The following is a 13,926-nucleotide window of genomic DNA, read 5'->3' as shown; positions in this document are numbered from 1 at the left end:
AAAAACAACAACAACAACCTTGGAAGGGCAGGTTGCATCTGATGCAGATACAAGGTGGTAGACTCGCACCTCGATGTGACAGTGGCCCGAGCGACAATGCACGCTACCACAGAGGACCACTGAGAAGCTGGGCACCTGTTTGAGGACGAACCTCAATCAGCAGCTCTGTCCTAAGACCAGCACACAGCTGCCAAGTGACAGACTACAAGGCCAGCATAGTGTAGCCTTTCTGCTCAACTCATTCGGACTTGTGTTTTTTTTTTTTTTTTTTGTTGCAGATGTATGCAGACGACTCCGCCACAGGTCGCAACTGCTCTCAAGCTCCGACGGTGGCGCCCAGTTTTCCCAAGATGCTCTTGTGAACTGAGGAGGAAAGATGCCGCGTACCAAGCAGAACAACCCCAAAAATCTAAAAGGTGAGTTTGCAGCCATTGGGAATTTCGGAAATGTCTCTCTGCCTTGTGGAGCAGTACACATGAAATTAGTCAAATGTACAGTTTTGTTTTTTAAAAATAGTCTACTGTATTTGTGTAACTATTGGGTTCAATATTAACTCATTAAGTACCAGCCAAATCTGGACCAAGTCTGAAAAGACGTTTAAAAATGTCTTTGGGAGCGAATGAGTTAAAGGGAATAAAGCTGATGGAAATGTTTTTCTATCACCTTAGCAATATCTGATAACTTCATGAATGACTTCCACAGTGTTATTTGGGGGGGGGGGGGGTTGGACTTTTGACATTGTCGTCACTTGTTGCTGTTTTTGGGGGGGGGCAGCATGGCAGACTTTGCACATCTGCTTTAAACTTGTGCGATTTGGGGTTTAATTCGAATTGGCCTTTGCGAAATTGTTCTCCCCCTCAACTGAGTTTTCGTCTTGTAGTCCACTGGCGATCTTTTTCAGCGTTGCTAGTAGGCTAACTCCCCGTCGATGACATCATGTTAGGTTGCTCTTTGACTGAATTAGAACTCGATCAAACTTCATTCACAGCACTCTGGATGGTTGCAACCAAGTCGCGCTATTTCGCCGAGTCGAATCCAAAATCGATGTCACACAATCTACCGACTTCTTGACAGTCATTCAATTAATTTGGGCCCGTTTCTTTGTCGCCAGGTTAATGTGCTGTTTGACTCTCCGGTTCGGCATCGTTTCTTGCTTCCTCTGCACTTTAGTGCTCCATTTAAATGGGATGTCACCGTCTTCGGGGCCACACCCTGCTGGTTGTTATCGTTATGTAACAACGTATGGGGAGTATAAATCTGATGATTCCACGCTTACGGGCCCGCAGCAGCGGCAGTATCGTATGCCAAAGATATGGCTGATGGAGCATATGGAAGTGTCAGCAGCTTGCCACCCCATTGGCTGAAAGGCCTCGCGTGCTATGTTGTGAACTGACAGATTCATGTGTCAACAGACGTTTGCAGTTCGCAGATCTGGGAATTTGTAGCGTTTACACGCTGGGTGTGAAAGTATGCACCGTCGCCGTTCCCCAACAGCGGATCTGCGCGGCGAATTTCCCTATGCCTCGGAGCACCCTCTTGTTGATTTGTCCTACGCGCAGACACTTGGTCAAAACAATGGAAACGATGATGATGTAGAAGGAATGGGCGGCCAACTTGCGCTTGATGTTATTTTAATGTCAGCTTGTCCTGTGTTTTCGAACGCAAGAGGCGGGGACACGACAGCTGACAGAGTGTCTTGTCATTTTTGCATTTGGCGGTGATTCATCTGGACGCGGAAAGATGTTTGTTTGACAGTGACTTGATCAAGACGGACCCCCTCCAGACTCTGAAACTCAAGGATACGTTTGATTCTTTTATCCCTTTAGTCGGAAATGTCAATACAATGGAACTCTGAATATGTGTGGTGGAAACCCAACAATGCCCGGGGAACACCCATGTTTAATTCCTCCCCATTTAACACTTAGGGGAGACAATTCCCAGCCAATCGCAGGGCAAACAACCATCTGCGCTCACACTCACACCTAGGGATAACTTTGTGTTCCATTAACCTGCCACACATGTTTTTAGAATGTGGGAGGAAACTGGACTACCCGGAGAAAACCCACAAAGGCACGGGGAGAACATGCAATCTCACATAGGGGCCTGGAATCGAACCCTGCACTGTGAGGCGGATGTGCTAACAAAGTCGCCCACAGGGCCCCGCCCCATGCACAAACTCATCTGTGAAAAATGTCTTTGCCTGGACATGCTCAGAATCTTCCTCAAACTCCCACGATAGGCGTCACATGATTCTGTCCCCATGTTTGAAGAACAAACTGACCTTACTTTGACCAACCCAAAAACGAACTCTGTGAGGAGGGGGGGTGAACAGACAAAAAGTCAATCCTTTAAATGTTTTGAAAACACTATTTTGGAGGGAGAAGGTGGACTGGTGGAAAAGAACCACCTGTGTGTGTGTGTGTGTGTGTGTGTATTACTTATATATACTGTATATATATTAATCATCCGAAATGTGACTTTCGACACTTCATCCCGCCAGGATTTTTCTTAAATTAGACATAAATGCAAGGGAATGTCTAATTAGAATAATGAGCCATTTCTATAATATCCATGTCGAGGCATGAGATTCTTTACTGGAAGCACAAAAAAAACCAAAAACCCCATCCTGACTCATTTTGGAATTTAAAGCAGCAAATGCAGCACACAACTAAAAGTGACCCGAGTTGCTGTGAGTTTGCAGCAGCTCTTGCCTGCCCCCACACACACACACTTTTTCCGGGTATGTATAAATCGCCGCCACCCCCCACTACATCTCAGCAGCCCCGACTTCCAGTCTACCAATGGTCGCTCCACCACTGAGTGAGCATGCCAGTTCCTAGTTAGAGGACAAGTCCTGCTGGGTCTGAGGGCTGGCAAGTGGTTTCGTAAACCACAGGGGTCACACCATCGACCCGACCACCTAAATTAAAAGTTGCCCTTCTACAAAAAAACAAATCGTCTTATGACAGCTCTTTCCTACTTGGAACCTATCTGCTGCAGATCGGCGTCACTGAGAAAGTTATGCAACAGCTGCTCTTTTCGTTTCATTAGGCAATAACTTCTAGTTGGTGTGTGTGTGTGTGTTGTTTTGAATTGTAAACAAGCATTTTTCATTCTTTGGTTGACCTCGAGGTAGCAGGCCATTGGCCCTGGCGCAAGATTCGCGCACTTTGAGTTACTGACCGGTCGGTGCACGACTGGCAGATCGGATGGAAGGTTTGTGTGTGTTGTTTATGATGAATCCCGTGGTTACTTTAGCAAGAGCGTTCCTGGCTGTATTTCTGACCAAATCATAATAAGCCATCGCACACTGTAAACACCAGCCAGGGAGGGAATTGTCCGCCGAGTTTGACGGTGCATTCTTATGTTTCGTTTTTGCTTTCCTAATGAAGGAAAATGCTCGTCACAGTCAACAAAAGGATTCATTTTGAATCCTTAGCAAGTTGAGAGAGAGAGAGAGAGAGAGAGAGAGAGAGAGAGAGAGAGAGAGAGTCATACACGGAGCAGTTCAACAATGCAAAGTGAACAACTAGAGCGGTTTCAAAATCGCACCGGCCAATTAATAGTACGGATCGTAGTTGTATTATTGTTTGCCGGACAGATATAGTACTTTTGTGTTTCTTTGCTATTCATTTATTTTTGATGAGAATGATATGTTTCAACATGCTACTTTCAAATTCGGGAATAAATGGTTAGTCATTTGGCAAAAAAAGGATTTTTTTTTTTGTGCAGTGTTTTTAAAGTGAGTCATTCTCACACTCATTTTAGTGAAAACAATCTAGTACAATTTTTATTTTATTTTAAAAATATATTTATTTTTATTATTATTATTTTTTTTTTTTATGACTTCCGACCCATTTTGCATTTGAGTCTTTCAAAGAATTTCACAAGTCAATAAGCAGATGTAACAAAGCTTCCATTTTCACAGCAGCTCCATGTTACGATCCATGTTCCCTGCTGTGTGTACTTTTCCTCTATGACGTACTTTGCGGGTAACAATGCCGAATTTTCGGAACTCCTGCAGCCCCCCCCCCCCCCGTCTCTCTCTCTCTCTCTCTCTCTTTCTCTCCTTTCTTGTGTTTACTTTTGTCAAACAGCTGGTCTCCAAGCAGCTCAAGCCAAACACCCAGTGGTTTCCCCCCTCGGACAGAATTTCTTTCTTTTCTCTCTCTCTCTCTCTGGACATTAGCAGTGACACTTAGCTCATGGCTGGCAGGCAAACATTAAGCGGCTGAAATAAGTGCCCCTCCCCCCCCAAAAAAAAGACAAGCACAACAATCACTCAGACCCTTCAACGAAATTCCAGTTTATTTAAAGTGACAAACTCTACCAAATTGGCCCGCAAGCTTTTTTTTTAAAAAATTCATTTTATTTGTTTTTAATTTCTATGTGGTTTAGCGGGAGGAAATTTTGAAAATTTCTTGACTGCACAACATTAGCATTACGTATGGGCCGCACGTCTCGGCGCCCCGAGTTTGTTGACCTGTCTGGCAACAATTTAAACGTCTATAAACGTCTTTGTTATTGCGATTGTGGTTTGCGGTGGATTACAGCTGTGCAGCGTCATAATGAGAGGCGGGTTTAATAGGTTGGTCAGCACAAATAAATACATAAATACATTTTTAAAAATCATCTCACATTGAGATCGCAGCGCTCAGTAGGATGCAGGGAAGTTGTTCCACAACTGCAAACTCCAATCACAATTGTAGCCATGTCGCATTAGCATTATTGCGATGCAGCTGTCTATTTGTAAAGGGGCCGTTTCCATTGTGTGCATTTCTTACAGCAGAGTTGACGGCCCAACCCCCCCCCCCTTTTTTTTTTTTAATTAATTTTTACATTTTTTGGGGGGGGTGACAGCTGTCACAAAAGAAGAAATGATCTTCTGGACATGCAAAGTGTAGATTTTGTGGTTTTGTGTGTGATTTTGAACGGGCCTTCCGATTACAGTATCTGATTTCACGACAAATTCAATGCCTTCATTTTATCGAGTGAGCAGAGTCATGCGTGTATGAAATGAAATAGTTGCTTTAACTGATAGGTTCACAACTGCCTGCAGACTAAGTAGTAGACAAAGGATTCATGCAAAGTTCGTTTTAGGGATGTGATACTTAAAAAAAAAAAGCAGACACCTCCGGTCACATTCTGACTTGAGCCTGCGACCCAAATCCGGTGGACATGTGGTTCAGGTCATCTTGGGTGGTCTATGTTTTCCCAGTCTTGAATGCTCCTCTCATTCTGGAAAAAGTCTGAAGTTAGGACCCACACCATCTCTGGCTGGTGGTTGTCGTCACAAAAGTTGGGGAGGCAGGTGGAGGTGGACAGTGATTTTGATTTTTGATTTTGATTTTTTTTTTTTTTTGCAAGCTGAATGAAGGATAGAAAATGTAATATTTTGTTTGAGTCGCACATTTTGGAAAGCATTTTCAAGTGAAGGCAGAACTTTGACTCGGCTGACGCCACGTGAAACTTCAAAACATCGACTCTGCGGTGTTTGCCGTGTGTCTGTGCAATATTTGTTTTTTTGTCTACAGCCCAAGTGGCCTGAATTGTTTATGGAACGTGCGTTCCGCTCGGCGTATCAAAAGGGTCTTCTTGCCCGACAGGTCGGACCCCCCCCCCCCCCCCCCCCCCCGGCTTTGGCAAGGGAGCACGCTGCATGATGAATGCTCAACAACTGTTGAGAAAGGGGCTGTATTTAAACAAGGTGGAAAAATGTTCACCGTGTGGAGCCAAACGCACACAGATGCCGAAAAGTATTTATGGAGGCAAATTGCGTTTAACTTTACGGATCTGATTACGCTTAATGCGAAGAGCCATGATTTACTTTTACTGTGGAATCTTGAATGCTTTCCATGGTGGCAACTATCTTGAAAACAGGGCAGATTTGACCGATAAGGTTCTGGCTCAGTAATTTTCAGCAACTTCTGCTGTTAATGATTAACGTTTTGCTGACCGTGGCTAAATCAGCATTTACGTCGACTCCCGCGGAACATCTGAAGTTGAACCGTAGCCCATTATGGGATTTGTTTTAGATAAAAATGCTTTTATTATTCAAAAAGAAAAAAAAATCGAGTGAAATTATCAACATAAAACCTTTACAATGGGTGCAGGCACATTTTTTTTTGGTCACATCTTATGACATTCGCAAGTGTAAAAATAAGTTCACGAAACAATAATCACAAAACCCCCCAATAAAACCAGATTTTAATTGTATTTTTTTAAATTTGTTATGCTGATTATGATCTTCCTATCATTGGAAAACTCAAGCTTGAGGGGGTTTGCCCCTTGTTTAAGGAAACGCAGACAAAGATCTCTCCAGCAAGCTACCGTTTTTTTCATTTATTGCCAGGAAGTCCTTATGGATTAGCTTGTTGATGCTGTTCCTTATTGGATGATAATTGTCCCTGAAATGCCACAAAGGAGCCCCAAATTTTTTTGTTGAACCTGCGCAACATGCTAACATATCACATGATCATAGTTAGAACTTATGAATTTGCTCAATTGCCAAATTGAACAACTTTTGTGGCATTCAACTGAATTTTAACCACCGCGATTCATCAGAGCTGTCATGTGATGGCCTGGCAGTTTGCTGCTCAGTCCACGGCTGCCCGTTTTTGAGTATCCAATTGTAAAGGGGCAAACTTTAATCTGCTCTTTTGGGGGGGGGGGGGGGGGGGGTTCCTTTTTAACTCAACAAGTTAGGTCATTTGAGTAAGTAAGCAAACATTAGGGAAGTGAAAGAGTTAACATCCTGGCTTCTTTGAATGGATTTTTGCTTGTTGGGTCACGCTCAGGCAGCCAAACCAGTGTTTCCGTACGGGCCCTTCAAATTACAGCGTGCGAAACGCAGCGAGATTCACACAAAAGGGAAGTTCTCTCCCAGAGGCAGGAATAAACCTGCGTTTTAGCAACAGTAACTACAACAGTCGGGCAGAAACCAGTTTGGGGGAAGTCTGCGCTGAGCGGAGGTAGGACCCTCACAAAAGGCTTTCACTTTGACTGAGGCGCAGGGCGAGGGCAGGGAGGCTGGAGTTTAGACGGCCGTACTTATGAGGACATGAAACTCAGCGCGGTGGAAAAAAATAAAAATTAAAAAAATGTGAAGGCTGCCGCTCTGAAATGGGGTTTCGTGCCCCCTCATTCTCGCAAAGTACTGTGCAGCCACTTTGCACCGCGCGCCAAGCTTGAAACGGCACGTCAGCTCATGGACCTCATACACGGAACGGACGTCCATTTCTGATTGATGAAATGATGATTGTTGTGGAACGGCTTTTAGCTCAAAGCCACCCCTCGCCATTTTATTTATTTTGTCAAATAATTCAGACTTGCAAATGGGACCAGCCCCGAGGGTAACTTGCCGACGCAGGTGAGCGAGAGAACCTCCCTAACACCTGGTGACATCTGGTTTCGAGGAAACTCATTTGTCACTTTTCCACTTGGCACATATTTTGAATAGCTGGGCAAGTTTTCATTCCTTCGTGTGCGCTCACTTGAGCTCGGCTGACTCACCGCCAGCCACAACATTCGACTGTATTGAAAACTTTCTTGACAAAGGTCATGATGGATTGTTTTAAAGGTATGCGAGTGTGTGTCGACTTAACCGTACATTAAACTAACAGAGATGAAAGTGTACTTTCCTGAAAATTCCGAGGGGGAAAAAAAAATATATACATACCTGGCCGATCACGCATGAATTAGTTTTTCACAAAACGCTATTCAAATACTCGACATTCAATGATTAATCTTCCTTTTCTGTGCACATGTGTACCCTTCGTGGCTTCCGTTCTCGCCTAAATTTCGAAATCTCCCGAGATACGGCGAGGCCATGAGAATGCGAGGCGAGGGTGTTACTGTTGTAGCGACACCGCGCGCGCGTCTTTTGGTTTCGTCCAATCAGCGCCGACGCAACGGACGTCACACACGACAGCAGCTAAGCTAAGCTAGCCGAGACGACGCGACGCTCAAAGTCGGACGGACACGTTTTTTCTGCCAATCTGTGTGTTTCCCTTTTTGTCCAAATATATATTTTTACGACAACAACTGTCTTGTCCACGGCGTCTTTTATTCGTTCCACTGGGGTTTAGCAAGTGTGTTTATAAAGAGACGAAAATCTCTTTACTGTTACTCGCGTTAATGCCTCAACATGGCTACGCTCGTGAAAGCAAAACAAGGAACTCAAACGCGTGTTCGTTCAATGTTGTCAACTAATATCCGGATTAATTTTCGGCAAATTTTCTGGAGAAATTTTCATGAAAATTTGAAAATCCGGAATTCCGGGAAAATCACTGAACTGATCACATGAACATTATTGAAGTCAAAACACCTGCTACACTCACGGGCCACAAAATAATTTACAGCTGCTCAATCAAAGAAAAACACTAATAATACTGTTTTAAAGCACCCCGTCACCTGATAACATCATAAGCTGTCCACTGTAGTAACCGCTGTCCCTCAATAAAGCCAGATTTATTTTTTATATACTGCTTTAAACAGTTCATGGCTTGTATTGTGCCGCAAAATAACAAACACCACATGATGCTTCAAATAAAACCACTAATGTCCAGATAATTATTTTTCATTACGCGACCAACAATTTCTCTTGATTGAATTCCATCTCGGCCACCGTATTGACGTTGTCTTCCGCCTGCCGCTCCTGCGCAACTTGAACGACTGTTTATTTATCGAACTCTGGTGACCAATACCAAATCCAAACCACATTCCTGCTCGAGCATACCAGGTATTGCGTGTGTGTTTGCCGAGTTTGAAAACTGAGGCTTTTTTTTCTTAAGCATTATTCAAGAAAGAGCGAGTTTGTCCTCTCAGGCTTTAATGGAGTGAGATGACCTGTCAGGTCAGCGTGTGTGTATATGTGTCCTTGGCTTCCTCGTGGGTGAGTAACAAAGCACTTCAGCCCATTCAGTCAAATTATTAGGCTTAAACTTTTCAAAGTCAAGCATTAGTGAAGGGCTCAGGGTGAGCTGAGTCAAATTGGAGCTAACGAACGGTGACCTTCTCATTCTTATTAGTCTCGAATGCCTCAGTTTGCACACGCATGCACCTTCTCCCCCCCACACACACACCCCAGGTGAGCTGCTCCCGCCTGGAGAGCCACTTCCTGGAAACTCAGTTGAGCCGCATTGATGTTGGCAACTGGGAAAGGTGAGCGCGAGCGTAGGAGTTGGAATGATGAGGGGAAAATCGAGTTCGGAGCCAAACAGGATTTGTCCGCGCTGACGTCAGCAAAGCGGCCGAGAGTAGTGGAAGAAAATCTCCCCGCGGTGCCATGCCGGGGGACTGGATGTCGCGTTATTCGGAGATGTGTGCATGACACATTTGAGGCGGGTGCAGAGCTCACACACACTCGCGCTCATACACACTCGCGCTCATACTATATGTCATGTCCAGAGTAATGCCCCGAGAGAAACTTTGTCTGTTCGATTGATGCGGCTTAAATACAGGTGGTCATTTTTGTGTGATTGAGGGGAAAATGTGAGCCGAATTGGATAGAGGATTAAAAAAAAAAAACGTTTCAAATCCCCCCCCCCCCCAAAAAAAGTGCAGTAAAGCTAGCACCAGAACCCCTTAAAAGGGTGATTGTGTGAGGGCGCTTTTGTGCGTGTGTGTCGGTGCATGTGTGTGTATACAGAGCTGGCATTGCTTAATGGCTTGCACAAGCAAAGCCCAATGAAGGGGTTGCCAGGGAAACAGAGCAGCATGAGTCTCGGGCTGCAGGTGCTGTTCCTTGTGTCCTACTGCTGGAACCTCCTACGAGTCGGGGAGGCGAGAGTGACGGTTTAAAAGATGAGTGAAGGCGGTATGGAGGGAGGGGGGGGGGGAAGAAGCGCAATGAGCGAAAATGACAAATAGGCAAATGGTGGCAATATTGGGACTGTTATACCGCATTAAAAATGTGGTGACTGTTTGAGATGCGCACGCACGAGCGCGTGCAAAGCCAGAAAATTTCCACGGACTCATCGGATGATGCGTTTGGTGTTGCGGCAGGAGACCAAGAAACGCTCATGGAGGCAACAACAATATTGTCAATTCAGGATACAAAGGCTGGCCCAGAGCGGCGCAGTTGAGGTCTGGGCTTTGGCCGAGACTGCTCTGGAACAATTTCTGAATGTGGCCATGTCAAGTTCAGATGGGTGGGGGGGGTGGGGGGGGACCCATCTTATTCCCGCTTTTATCCCGTCAACCACAGCGGGAGTGACAAGCCCAGAAGTACATTCAGACATTCCCAGTTGGTTCAGACACGCGCCTGGCTGTTAATCCCCTTTTTCTGTCCTCGCACGCATCATACGTTGATTCATCAGGCTGCGCATTTTACACAAGAGTGTTACGGTCTACGTTGCCGTGGCACAGTTTATCCATCGCGAGTCGTGCAGGTGGAGTGGCCCCAGCTTTGCCAGCCACGTAAATAATGATCTCATACCAGCCCGACAGACAATGACTTCAACGAAGAAGAGCGGAGAGCAGTGAAAGAATTCTTTGCATTTGTTTGTGGACTACGAGGCGACAGGAGTATTTGTTTTATTGACGTTCAACCCACTTTATTTTGATGACGCGCAGCTAGATGTTCGAAAAATGGGACTTTCACGATGCTGCAAAAATCTTTTGACGGGCTCACGGACAAAAAATAATAATAACTTGCAACTAGTTGTTGTCGTTCTGCCATGACTTTCCCGACGAGAGCAAAGTGCCCTTGCGCAAGGCACAACTTTATAATGCGTTGAAAAAACAAAAATGCATTACAAGGCCCCCGCATGCCCATTCACCAACTCTTTGTTGTGATTATTTCCTCTCTCTTTGTGTAGGCTCGCTGCCATCAGAAGGAAATCTGTTGTTTCGTCTGTGCAATTGGTGTGTTATTGACTGAACGAGGAGGTGGAGGAGTGGGAGGGAATGAATGTCTGTGTGTGTGTGTGCCACCGAGGGTCAGTATCAGTGCAAAGCGACTGGAGGGGTGAGGAGGGTCTGGGGTTGTCCAGACCTAGCTGAATCGAGCAGGTCGATAGTGGACCACTGGAACCCCCCAAGAGAGAACAAAAGTTAACCAGGATTGCAGAGTAGGGTCAGAGAGGTTGGGTCAATATTTTAAGGACATACTCGCAGTCAGCACAGGCACATTTAGAGCAGGGTCAAGAGGTGCAGTCGTCATCTTAGGCACTCAGGAGTGGCGACAGCGGTGAGGCTGGCCAGTCAGGTGGGCGAACATGATGTATTGTCTGACAATGGCTTTACGATGGGAAACTTGTGCTCTTTTCCCCCCTTGTCTGGTCGAGTGATCACCCCCAAGGATCCAGTACACACTTTCCACCAGCAAGTTTGATTTATTTTAGGGGGGGGGAGGGAGGGCAAACTCACTTCAATTAACTCATTCACTCCCAAAGACGTTATTAAACGTCTTTTCAGACTTGGTCCAGAATTGGCTGGGACTGAATGAGTTAATGAGGTATGCGTTTTAATTTTAGAAGCAGTGTTAATATGCACTACGCTTATTCTAATTTAGTCTGTGGACTGCTGAACTGTACCCTGTATTATTAAAATGTATCAATGTAAAATTTGTTTGAACCCTTTCATGCACCCTATAACCTGATAGGCTGTCCACTGTAGTGACCGCTGTCCCTCAAAGGGTTAATTTGTGCTCCACAACACCATGGTGATTTTTTTTTAATCTTGCACACAAGAAAAACTAACACTAAAATTAAAAACACCCAAAACGAAACGAATCAAAACTAACAATGTTACCCTGAAGATGAATTCAAACGAACTACATTTGAAAAACAAAACGAAATAACGATAATTCCAAAACCAGAATAACCCTACTGAAGCCGATTTATTCCAAGTCGCATTTCTGGCGTGTCAGCTGAGAGTGGAAACCTCAAAAGAGGGCACTTTGCGAGCAACGCAGAGCTTCTGCAGCCATGTATAAAGACAACTGCCCGCCGCCTCTGTCAACCGCCAAGGTAAACAAGTGCATGTGAGGGAACAAAAAAGGGGGTAGAAGGTGGCGACGGAGGGGGATGCAGCGTCAAAGGGTATCACAAAATAGGCGAATGATGTCAGACAAAGGCGCAAACGCTGTTTTGAACGGAAAACGGATACTACCTATCATCTGAGGAACGGGAAATTACAGTAGGAGGTTTATGGGTGATGCAAAAAAAAAAAAAGAACAAAAGCTAATTTAAAAAAAAGAAAAAAGTTGCACACCATTGGTCATCTCTTCCTTCAGCTGCTACAAATGCGAGGGGAAGGCTCTTGGGGATTTCAAGTTGCCAGTTTGTCCGGGAAATAAATTCTGACTCACACACACACGCGCGCACACACACACACACACACACACACACACACACACACACACACACACACACACACACACACACACACACCGAAAGGTTGTTTGGAAATAGTAAACAACGCTTTTTCCATTTGAAAACAATGGGCCCAAGACCGGACTGCATCATTTGATCACGCGCACCTCTCGCTAACCACTTCATTTAAGCAATCAAGCTAATTGCGCTGATAGCTATGGAAAAGGGAACTCCCCGGACATACCGCAACAATTGAACCCAAGCTTTTATGCGAGCCGTAAGCTGCAAGCTCAGACCTGGCATTTTGCGTCAGTGCATTTTGTGTGTGAAAACAGTCACAGCATTTGGCGCAATCGTAGTAGTAAGGCGCATGCTCCCCCCCCCCCCCCCAATTGTCCTCGAGTCATATTGCTAAACTCTCAAGATATGTGCTCACAGCATTACACTTGGATCTAATTTCTATTTCCGTTCACGTAAGCAACGGTAAAGGGGTAAAAGATTTGAAACACAGCTCAGATGATCGCCCGTGACAGGGGATTCCTCCAAATCACAAACAGGATACGCAAACACGGAAAGGGAAGTTGCATCGTTGCACTCGTACACAAGTGCGAAGTTCAATGAAATCCAGGCGTCATTTTGAACCACGCGGTTTTGTTGTCGTCTCCGCTGGGGGGGCGGGGCGCTGTTTCGTGTCATTATTACTTCGTGCAGGCATTTGCTACCGCGATGTCGTGAATGACACTTGCGCTAATGTCGGGGGGGGGGGGGATCAACCAGTGATTGACCGAATTAGCCAAAAGAGACCCAGATTCTTCCGATGGCAACACTGAAGGAAGTTCTGGAGGTTTAGAACATGTGACATCAATTTTCGTTACGTCTCCCCTGTTGGCTTAGGTCGTCAAAATGGAGGCCTCGCCCGATGCTGAGAAACCTCACAGTCATGTCAACTGCTGTCCTGTGTTGATGTGGAGGCGGTCCATTACACCTCCTACACTCTCGTCTGACTCTATAGATCATTTGTCTTTCAATTTCTTCCTCTAATTCTTTCTTGTATTAGTCCCAGCGCGCTCATTGCGGCCACCCCCCCCCCACCCCCCACCCCCAGCATTCCTTGCTTGCCTTACACGAGAGGGATCAATGCGCGGGGATAGATGAGTATTTATAGCCGCCGCGAGGGCGTGGGAGGTTGTGGGCAACAAGTAGGTTAGTGGCTAATCTGATGTTGACAGTGGGTAAGAGCGAGTTATTCATATTTGAGAAATTTAGATTTTCTTTTTACAGCTTCCCTCTACCCTTTTTTTTTTTTTTTTAAAGAGAGGAAGGCATCATCGCTTCACAGCTTGGGGAAGTCTGCAAACAGGCAGGCAGGGCTTTCCCTCATTTTTGGGAAGTGATTTAAAAAAAAAAAGGGTCAAGGAGAGGAGAGGGCTGAGGAGGAACACAAAGGCAGACAGGCAGGCAGGGAGGAGAAAGAAGTGTGCTTTGCTCTGGTGACAGTAGGCAGAAGTGAGGAGTGAAATCTCGGCTCAGACGCACGGCTGCGTATTAGTGAGTGTTTGTCTCTTGTGGCAGACGGCATCCAGACGCTCGGCTCTCTTGTGGCATTTTA

At 45.4% G+C, this 13,926-nt stretch overlaps 1 protein-coding gene and 1 long non-coding RNA gene across 11 annotated transcripts in view; one reads left to right on the top strand and one right to left on the bottom strand.

The window, feature by feature from the left end:
* Window positions 1-13,926, bottom strand: part of LOC147190835 (uncharacterized) — a 90,323-nt gene that overhangs the window by 22,936 nt on the left and 53,461 nt on the right. The window lies entirely within an intron of this gene.
* The window catches only part of hivep1 (HIVEP zinc finger 1), a 42,603-nt gene that overhangs the window by 2,845 nt on the left and 25,832 nt on the right, over window positions 1-13,926 (top strand). For all 3 annotated transcript variants that reach the window (XM_086137444.1, XM_086137445.1, XM_086137446.1), the window contains exon 2: window positions 279-416. In XM_086137444.1, coding sequence (XP_085993570.1) covers window positions 377-416 — 40 coding nt within the window. In that variant the 5' untranslated portion in view covers window positions 279-376. The remainder of the gene's footprint in view (window positions 1-278; window positions 417-13,926) is intronic.

This window comes from Hippocampus guttulatus, chromosome 18, assembly GCF_054856545.1.
Source record: "Hippocampus guttulatus isolate MCC_2025c chromosome 18, RoL_Hgut_1.0, whole genome shotgun sequence".
Taxonomy (NCBI): domain Eukaryota; kingdom Metazoa; phylum Chordata; class Actinopteri; order Syngnathiformes; family Syngnathidae; genus Hippocampus; species Hippocampus guttulatus.
This window is presented reverse-complemented; position numbering and strand designations above follow the sequence as displayed.